General features: G+C 27.8%; 2 protein-coding genes across 4 annotated transcripts; one reads left to right on the plus strand and one right to left on the minus strand.

Moving 5' to 3' along the window:
• The first annotated feature begins 243 nt into the window (after positions 1 to 243).
• LOC136081664 (uncharacterized) lies at positions 244 to 3,618 on the plus strand. 3 transcript variants are annotated; one of them, XR_010638997.1, is made up of 8 exons: positions 244 to 1,559; positions 2,017 to 2,114; positions 2,219 to 2,349; positions 2,421 to 2,554; positions 2,772 to 2,841; positions 2,970 to 3,051; positions 3,139 to 3,291; positions 3,430 to 3,618. XR_010638997.1 is itself a non-coding variant. In XM_065799302.1 (4 exons), exons 1-3 carry the CDS (start codon positions 1,437 to 1,439, stop codon positions 2,316 to 2,318), a joined length of 321 nt encoding a protein of 106 aa, XP_065655374.1. In that variant the 5' UTR covers positions 244 to 1,436; the 3' UTR covers positions 2,319 to 2,349; positions 2,458 to 2,562. The 3 variants fall into 3 exon arrangements, 1 of the variants encoding a protein (XP_065655374.1); XR_010638998.1 differs by lacking the exon at positions 2,970 to 3,051; XM_065799302.1 differs by lacking the exons at positions 2,772 to 2,841; positions 2,970 to 3,051; positions 3,139 to 3,291; positions 3,430 to 3,618 and having other exon boundaries at positions 2,458 to 2,562.
• A 3,483-nt stretch (positions 3,619 to 7,101) lies between these two features.
• On the minus strand, positions 7,102 to 7,731 carry LOC136081224 (zinc finger MYM-type protein 5-like). Its single transcript, XM_065798523.1, has one exon. It carries the CDS (start codon positions 7,729 to 7,731, stop codon positions 7,102 to 7,104), a length of 630 nt encoding a protein of 209 aa, XP_065654595.1.
• Positions 7,732 to 10,539: the final 2,808 nt, after the last annotated feature.

A 10,539-nucleotide genomic window follows, 5' to 3' on the forward strand; every position in this document is an offset into this window, starting at 1 on the left:
TCCACTTGTTCAGTTAAATTTCCCAATGGTAACTGGATTCCCATTAGACTATATGCACCTTATATGTTTTGGAGTAGTTAAAAAACTTCTAATAAACTGGTGTAAAGGTCCCTGATGTATTAGAATAAGTCATTCTGTTAAAGACAGTATTTCAAATGAACTCATAAATTTACGAAGTTATACACCATCCAATTTTCAACGTAGACCACGCTCTTTAAATGAACTTGAGAAGTGGAAAGCAACAGAGTTTCGATTATTCTGCTTTATGCTGGACCTGTTGTTTTAAGGAAAAATAAATAAAACTATGACTTATTTATTTCTTTTTCAATTGCTATGCACATATTGCTTTCTAATAAAATGGCCAAAAATGAATTGTTAGTGGCATTTGCTAAACAGCTGCTTATATGGTTTGTCAGAGAAGTACAAATTTTGTATGGGGAGATCTTGGTAACATACAATGTTCATAGCATGATTCATTTAGCTGATGATTGTGTTAACTTTGGGGAGAGTCTTGATCATCTATCAGCTTTTCCTTTTGAAAACTTTTTGGGTTGAATTAAAAAAATGGTGCGAAAATCACTTCAGACTGTTGCCCAAATAGTGAATCAATTAGATGAGAGAAAAAAGTTGGATATTTTTCTTAGAGAAAGGAATGGTAAAGAAATTTCTGCCTAAGTGGTAAATAAAAAGATCACATCAAATCTATGAGACAGAGTTTATTTTATTCAAGGCAAAGGGTTTATTTTAGTAGAAGAGGTTTTTGTAGATCTTGTAAAATGCAAGGCTCTAAATCGTCATTCAGTTCGAAAGTATTTTCCTGATTGTTTTGAAACATCTTATTTAGACGTTTGTTATGTAAATTCATTAGCCAACCTAAAAAGAATTTTTCCGAAAAAAAAAGAACTTTTGAAGAAAGGCTTGATGATACCTGTTTAAAAAGGTGGTTATGCTTTTTTTCTGCTTAGACATTGTGATATTGCTTATGATCACTGATTTCTTGAATTAAAAACACAAACTTTGATTATACTTGCAGACCATCAATTTTTAAAGAATGTCTGTGCATGTGTCATTTTGTAAAATTTGTTTGTAATTTTGTAAAATTTGTTGTAAATTTGTCAAATATGTAGTTCATTGAACAAATTTAAAGTGAGTTTAATGCATTTTAATTTATAAATTTTTTGTGTGAAACAAATACCTGATATGTTTATAGAAATAATAAAATATTTATGCTGGTGTTTTACATAAATAAATCTAAAAAGCGTTTTACAAAGTTCATTGTTTTTAATCTCTAATGTATTTTTAATTTTATTTTGTAACTTATATAAGATTGTTTAGAAATAAATTGCACCAGAATATTGAAATTTCATTTGCCATTGTTGAATTTTTAAATGGAAAAATTAAAGAAGTGGAAGTGATTGCTAAAAGTTGGATGAAAAATGATGGGAAATGCTTCTGGCTGCCATTTAAAAGTTCTGCTGCGATTCGTAAAGCTGTCACAACCTTGCAGGCATCAACCTCTGATTGGAAGATATACCCTGCTAGGATTTTATACACAACAGGTTTGCATATTACTATAAAAAATGTAAAATAATTGAATTAGATATTGAACTGTATGTTTTGACCAGGGCACTGGAGAGGATAAACATGTGCTGGAGCAAATTTATTTTAGGCCCCCTTTACAATATGACTATTGTCTCATTTAATATCACTTATTTTAAATCCAATATTCCAATGGGCATTTGTTTAAATTATATGTTCTGAATACCTTTAGAATGTTTAAAGAAGATTTCCAACAATTAAAAAAAGTTTTTTTAACAATGTTTTTAGTTTTTTTTTTTAAACTTTTAGTGTTTTTTAAAAACTAAAAAATTCATTATTTTTCATGGGTTTTTCATTAAAATTCATTAATTTTTATGCGGTGCACCAATTGCACTCCATTCTCATAGGGCCTGCTTTTGCCGCAAACATTTCAATTACATCTTCATTAGATATTGATAAATGATTTTACGTACATAGATTTGTGTTTATGAAGAAGCTCAGTCACACTTAGAGAAAGCAGCAGATACTTCAAATTTTGAAACTGACACCGAAGAAAAAAAAGGGACAAAGCAAAAGTAAATTTTACTAAAATTAGTTTTTAACAAATAAAAAATTTTGCAATAAAGAATTACACAAATCATGCACTTTTTTTGTTTATAAAGTAAAGTTTATATTAAAGGAGAAAGACAGTAATGACATTTTGTGAAAGTGATGAAGATATTGTGGTTGGTGATGAAGAACTATACGGAAGATACTATTTTGATAGTTCAAATAGCTAAAGAACATCTAACGTGATTCTAAATATAGCAGGTTAACTATTTTTGTAAAAGTAAAATGATAGTTTGTTAAAATAAAATGCTTATTTTTTTACTGAATTATAGATGTTTTTAAATCAATATCAACTCCCCATTTACACAGTGAAATAGCAAGCTTTTCAGTTGCTGAAAATAACAATCACTTCTCGAAAGAAACTAATCTATCTCAAAGGAAAATGATGTTGTCTTCAAATATATTGGTAAAAAAAAAGTCCTAATGTTGCTTTTGTTCTAATTAAAATCTGTGTGCGTGTGCAGTAAAAAAATTAATAGAAATCAGTACTATATCTTATAGAATATAATTTTGTTGACAAATATTTTATAAATATATGTTTGTTGACAAGTTTAAATAAAAATCACTATATAATGTTTAAAAATTTTATTTAATTTTTGTATGTATAATTTATCTATACCTAGGTAAAAAATGGCTCTAAAAATTGTGTTTTGGATAAAGAGGATAGCGAAGAAAGACATTTGTCTTGCCAGGGTAAATTAAATAAAAGTTTTATTTATTTTTTCCATTTAGGTAATTTTTCATGGTTAATTTTTTACAAAATATTTTACACAAATAATAATAATATTGTTTATTACTATTTACTACATTTTTTTTTAAAGATTTTCAAAAAGTTGCGTTAAGTTGGATGGCAAAAATAGATAAAAGAGAAAAGTGATTCAAGAGTCAATTTTAAAAATCCATGTATTGAAATTAAGATAATTTTATTCATATAGAATGAACATAATATGTATTCTGACCCTTAAGTAATTTTTATTTTTTTAATAATAGATGAGTTCTCTTAGTCGTTGTGGAGGTAATATAAATCGGCTTTTGCTTTTGGAAAGTTGTTGATGAGCGAGGACGCTGGGGCCTGTTTTAATGTCTCGGGTGGTTCATTGAAGATAAATTTTAAAACATACACCCTGTATCATGTGATAGTGGGTAAGAATGGTTTTATGCATTTTTTTAGATTTTTTATTCCACAGGAAATATATTTTGTTTATCCTAGTCAGTCATTTATGTAACTATTTGCTATAATTTCTGCAAATTTTTCAAATTTGATTTGAATTTTTGATTTAGATGCGATTACACGACAGCATCATGATGCAAAAATTTGCGAATGTTATTCAGGCATTTAGAAATTTTTAAGGCAATTAGGAACACGACTCAATCGAAAAGTTTTGAAAATGAACAATGCTGCAAACGCTAAATAAATTGTTTGAAAATGTAAATTTTGTGTTAAATTCAATAAAAAACTTTCTTACTTAACGCAATGCCTACTTTTTTTTATTATTCTTTTGAGTTAGCTTTGAATTGCTCTATCCATAAATTTTTTGCTAAATCCTTTATTTACAGCCTGTTTTTTACAAAACAAATAAAGATTTGAGCAATATGTATAAATTTTATATACAAATATTTTATATATATATATACATATATACATACATAATATATATATATATATATATATATATATATATATATATATATATATATATATACATATATATATATATATATATATATATATATATATATATATATATATATATATATATATATATATATATATATATATAAATTATAAATCAGTAGAAAATCACTTAACAAAGTTTTTTTTCATTTAACACTGTGTTTCATTAATAAAAAGACTCATCAGAAATACTGAGTTTTTTTATTGATGAGAGCCTTTCTGATGAGTCTTTTTATTGATGAAACACAGTGTTAAATGAAAGAAAATTTTCTTAAGTGATTTCCTACTAATTTATAATTGCTCAGTTCTTTTAAGAACATTGAGTACTCTGTTTTGTAGAATACATTTTAAAGTTGTTTAAATATATATATATATATATATATATATATATATATATATATATATATATATATATATATATATATATATATATATATATATATATTTCGTAAATTGTTGATATATATATTTTTTTGATATATGCATCAAAAAGCGATATCAAAATACCGTTGAATCACCAATAAAAAATGATTGTTGATTAAACGTTGAAAAGCAACATTCGATCAACGTTTTTTGTAAACACCAAATCAACGTTGATAAGTGGCTAACATTTTGGACAAAAAATCAATATGGAGTCAATGTTGACAAGAAACATTGAATCAACATCAAATCAACGCCTCATTTTTTAGCGGGTAGTTTTTTGTTCTACCATTTCCAAATTTTTATTAAGATTTTCTTCTCTAAGTTTTTTTAAATAACTTTTTTTAACTAGAAAAGTTTTGAAACGATCGAAAGCTCGGTTAAATATTGCATATAATGCCATAGTTTTCAATTAATATTTATTAAAATAATGTATTTTTTGTTTTTAACCATTAATCAACACAAACCAATTATAAAAACCAAACATAGATATTCTTAAAACTCTTAAAAGAAAAATTTCTTCAAGTCTTAAACAAAAATAAAAAATGTATTACTAAAAAAATTCATTGTTTAATGTTTTTATTCTAACTAACACTCTATACCATAAAAAAAAAATTATATGATTATGAATGCAAAATTAAAATACATTAACAAAGGTACAATTGTTTATGTAATCAAGGCATATATTACTTTTTTTTTTATGTAAATAACGCATATATTACATTTTTTTTTATGTAATCAACGCATATATTACATTTTTTTTTTTATGTAATCAACGCATATATTTTTTTTTTTTTATGTAATCAACGCATATATTACATTTTTTTTACATTTCCATAAAATCAATATTGCTATCATATTCATATCAACTTCTCGCTGTCTTTTTCAACCTTTAAAATTTCATTCTTACAATTTAACTTTAAATAATGCTATTTAACAATTTTATCTTCTTACTTCTTCAGTTGCCATTGTTTTTATCATTTACGCTAAAACTTTTTTTAACCAATTTTGATTGTGGCAAGTTTACTACAACCTAAATAAATAACATTTTACTGTTAATGTTTGATGTTAACAATCAGGCTTAACTGAAATAGTAAATAAATTGTAATTATAGCAAAGTATTAGTAATTTATAAACAATGCTGATATTATATGATTAAAATTTTACATTGGAACTCATTCTTATAATTAAAGTTGGTGTCATTAACATGACATCAAACTCTTAGTCACCATGTCTAATGTTTGATATCTTTTTTATAACATTGTAATTACGCATTAATTAATATATCATTATATAACTATATCTTTATAACTATATCATTATATAACTATATAAATATATTAATATTATATCATTATATAACTATATCGTATAATATTATGCTATATGATATTGTATCTATTATATATATTAATTTTAGATTGAAATTGAAAAATATTTTAATATTGTATATTGAATTTCTTTCACAAGATGTCTGAATAATCATGAATGCTTTTTAAGTAATTGTAACTTGATACGGTAAGTCAGTTTTCATTGTGTTATTGATTATATCATAATATATAGTAATGTTTGATATCTTTTATATATCTTTGTAAATACACCTATAGTATTATACAGGGCCCGATCTAAAACAACACGGAGTATAGGCACAACAAAATTTGGGGGCCCCCGTGTCGAAAAATTGTGTGAATGAATAAATATGCCCTCATTTATTGAACCCTGAGGGATTTAGAATTTAGACAGTTAAAACTTACATGTATCCAAATTAGTATATTTTTTTCCTTGATTTTTCATACATAAATTCATTCAAAATCTAGACTTTTGTCACTTCACTTTCGATAGACATTAATGCTAATCCAGATAGTCTTTCACTTGACATTGAAGATCGTAACCTGTTCTTAATCCTTTTTAAAGTTGAAAAACTTCTTTCGCCAGAACAATTTGACACAGGAATGGATTAAAAAATTCTTAGAGCAGTTTCCACGTTTGATAATATGTGCAAAATGCCACTGTCCTTTATTAATTGCAAACAAACTTCTCTCTAGCATTCTGAACAAATTCTATAAGTGAATCATATAATGGGACAATGGTTGATAGGTCACAAAAGTATGACTGCAGTGTTTTATTGACTTTATTGATCCTTTGAAGCAATGTGTGCCAGATTATTGTTAATAATACATTTTCGAAAGATTTTCTTCAGCAAAAATTTGCTTCAAATCTTGTATTGTCTTTTTCCATTTCATCATGAACCATTTGCGTCAAAATTAAAGTGATGGCATCGTAGTCTTTCCTTAACGCTCGAACCGCATCTGCATTATCAGACCACCTGGTTCCAGAAAGCAATTTTAAAGTTAGTCCTACTTTTACATTTTTTATGTTGGAAGTGATTAATTCCCACATACATAGAGAAGCTGAGAAGAATGTGTACAATGCTTGCACAAATCCAAAATAAGGAGTTGCAACTCTACACGACTCCACTGCATTCACTCCAACCAAATTAAGAGAGTGAGCAGAACAGGGAAAAAATTCTGCTGGAGGATATGCAGCTTTTAATCTTGCTTGCAACCCAGAGTATCTTTCAGCCATGTTACTTACATTGTCATAGTATTGTCCACGACAATATTAGAGATCTATTCCAAGATCTTGAAATATTTTGGTTACTACTTCATATAAATGTATCTGCACCGTGATTGTGGATAGGAACAAAAGTCAGAAATCATTCTACTGGAACAGACTGCAAGTTTACAAATCTCACCACCAAACACAGCTGGTCAATGTGTGTTATGTCTGGTGTAGAACCTATGATGATTCCGAAGCACTTTGCCTCCTGAATTTCTTTAACAATATGTTGTTGGACTTTAGAAGACATTCTGAGAGGACAGATAGTTGACATGGCCCTTTCCTTTATTACCATGTTCACCAATGTGGCCTGCTAAGAAAGGATCAAACTTGCTGATTAACTCTAATAAACCTAAAAAATTGCCATTTTGTTCAGAACCAAAGGTTTTATTATCGCCAAAAATACCCAAACCTTGCTCTGCAATAAACTTTAATACTTCGACAACACGCACTATAGCATCTCTCCAGTATGCACGCTCATTTTGATTTTGTTGTGGCATTTGGCTGTCAATACGCTTTGCGGTTTTGGAAAGTTGAGACAGTTGGCACACATTAGTACAATGCAAAAGTGATGTTTCATGACTTGCTAGTCTTGATGTGACATTCTTCCAGTCCCTGAATCTAGTGGTGCAAAGACTTTGATCGCTGTTTCCAAAAAGCTTGCAGACATAGCAAAATACTGATTTTGAACATGGAGAATATATGAGCCATTCCCGTTGAATCTTTTCACCATTTTTTTTAAGGCGGAAAAAATTGTTCTTTGAACACATTCTAACTTTTTCTCCAATTTGTCGTCCCGAATCAGATATAAATTCTACATTTTGCTTTGGTGGATTAAGAACAAAATATTCTCGAATTGTTGAATTCATAGGAAACCACAGAGCAGAATCATCCAAGTTATCAGGCTTATCTTATATTGTTACAGGTGAATATTCAATATTCATTGAACAGGTATCTCCAAAGACAATTACTTCTACTAAAGCAATTTCTTTTTCAACTGTAATTTCTTCGACAGGAGGATTTTCTTCATGAGGAGCTCTTTCTTCATGAAGAGCAACTTCTTCATGAAAGGCAATTTCTTCATGAGGAGCACTTTCTTCATCAGGAGCAATCTCTTCATCAGGAGCACTATAACTGCTAAAACTTCTTTTGCAAGCTTCACTTGGAGCAGGATGCAGAAGAATGTTTGATGCTACATTTGATAATTCAGTAAATGAACATAATCCCTTCCACCAGTTTGGACCAAACTGCAGGTCAATTGCTGTCCATATAAAAGTTTTTGAAAACTCCTCCTTCTCCTTTATTTTGGTAATTTGATAAACCAGCCAGCAAAATATCTGTTTTGGTGTTTGGTAAGCTTACTGCAACTGAATATATTACTTCACATGTATCAATCTGTTAAAAAAATTTTGATATTGCATTAATGGTTTTACTTAGTTTAATAAAAATAAACAAAAGTTACTAATAATTTAACCTTTTGTTCCCCCATTTAAATATCTTCCATGATATTTGGGGTCAAGTAGATTAGCAGCCATATGAATTTTTGTGAAGCAAAATTTTTTACTTTTAGCAAATAGTTCTTTCATTTCTACTTTTTCTTTTTTTGTTAAAGGACTGCTTCCTATATTTTGAATGATATTATTTTCTAAATTATAAAAGATTTCAACTATAGACGACAACATTGGGCTGTCGGCTTCTGTTATCTTGATTGCATCAGCTATTGGTGCTAACAGCTTTAAAAATCCTTGAACCTTATCCCAAAAAATATCTGATAACAAGCTATTTTTTGTTGTAGAATTCAATACACATCGCTCAGAGATGGCGAAAGATTTTAAAGACTTTATTTTTCTGTATACTCTCAAGACACGCCACGGTGCAAGCCCATCTATTAATAAATAGATTTTAATCCCATATCCTAGTTTAATAATATAAAATTAGATATAAAATAGATTACTATATAAAACTATGTTTTAATTAATTGTATAAAAATAACAATTACCTGGTCTTTATCGGTAGTTTTAATTAAATGTTTGAATCAACTGCTGATTTTTGAATTTCTTTAAATATTGCGCCTATTATGTGTGAGTTTTTGATTTCCTTTACAATATCTGTTACAATATCTGTTGCTTGTGACATTAACACACAAAGAGTGGGTATTTTTATAAAATCATTAAAAAACAAATTGAGACCATGAGCAAATTGAGACCATATATATCTATAAAGCAAATTGAGACCATATACATCTATAGCAATTAAGAAGAGGGTAGCTGTTTTTTAATAGTTTCCATGCCTTTTTCATGTTTGCTGCATTGTCTGTTACTATTCCCATAACTTTTTAAAGATTATTTTCTTCTAATATCCTCCGTATTTTATCTGCTATGTATTCACCAGAATGACTTGATGAACCTGAAAACTATTACTTTCATGTAAATATTTTACAAACTGTTCAGTTATAAAATTAGAAAATGTTTTGCGCGTAAAGAACTAAGTTACAAGTTTGGAGAAAGCTAAAAACAATTTTATTTAAAAATTTATTAATTATTTACCTTAAAAATATACATTTATGTAAATTATGTAAAAAAAATATATATACATTCATGTAAATTTTACTTGAAGGTAGTGATTTCCATAAAATTGGCAATGATGAAGGCAATGTCAACACAAAGTTGATAACTGCTTCATTTCTGCAAAATGTAAATAGTTTTCAAGTTTTAATTTTTAAATTATTTGCATAAATAATACATTAGTATTTTTATTTAAATTTATTAAATTAATACTCACCTAATATTACTCCATCCATCACACGTGTGATGGATGGAGTAATATTAGGTGAGTATTAATTTAATAAATTTAAATAAAAATACTAATGTATTATTTATGCAAATAATTTAAAAATTAAAACTTGAAAACTATTTACATTTTGCAGAAATGAAGCAGTCCTACAGAATCTGCTATTGTAATTAATTCTTTAACATTGCTTAATATTTTATTGAAATCTTTATCCAAAAGTGTGTTTGACACTTCATACCTTGATGGGAGCTGATAAGCTGGGCGTAAGTTATTTAAAAAGGTTTTCCAGTATTTATTATCAACTAAACTCATGAATGACCCACTTGCGTAAATAGCACTAGATAGATGTGCATTAATTGGTTCCTATGACATTATTTATCTTAGATAAACATTAAAAACAAACATACTATGAAAAAAAAAAAAAATGTTGATACCTTTTCACATTGTTTCATGCTATCAAACATTGAACAGGATTAACCACTTTTTGAAACTAGTTCTGAATGTTTTAAATGGTCTGAAATAATGTTTGTGACATTTGTACTATTACAATGCTTACTTGAAACAAGGTTTTTAAATTTGCATGTTGCTTTTCTTTGTGTTGTTTCTGCCATGTTTTTTTTTTGACATGACTTTGTCATCATTTAAAAATTTGTATTTGACTTCAACCGGACATTTTCTACATTTCTTAATATGCATGGTCATTCGTGTTCCACTTTTCAACATAACATCATTGCAAAAAGAACATTGAGCTCTTTCCATTTTGCTCACCTGGCTTGCTAGCTTGAATAAAATGCTCACAGATGTTTTCTTTCTACCCCCAGTGTGGTCACAGACTACTCTATTATTACTACACATTACTATGTTCTAATCAAACAACAAAATGATAT

Source organism: Hydra vulgaris, chromosome 06 (assembly GCF_038396675.1).
Source record: "Hydra vulgaris chromosome 06, alternate assembly HydraT2T_AEP".
Classification (NCBI taxonomy): domain Eukaryota; kingdom Metazoa; phylum Cnidaria; class Hydrozoa; order Anthoathecata; family Hydridae; genus Hydra; species Hydra vulgaris.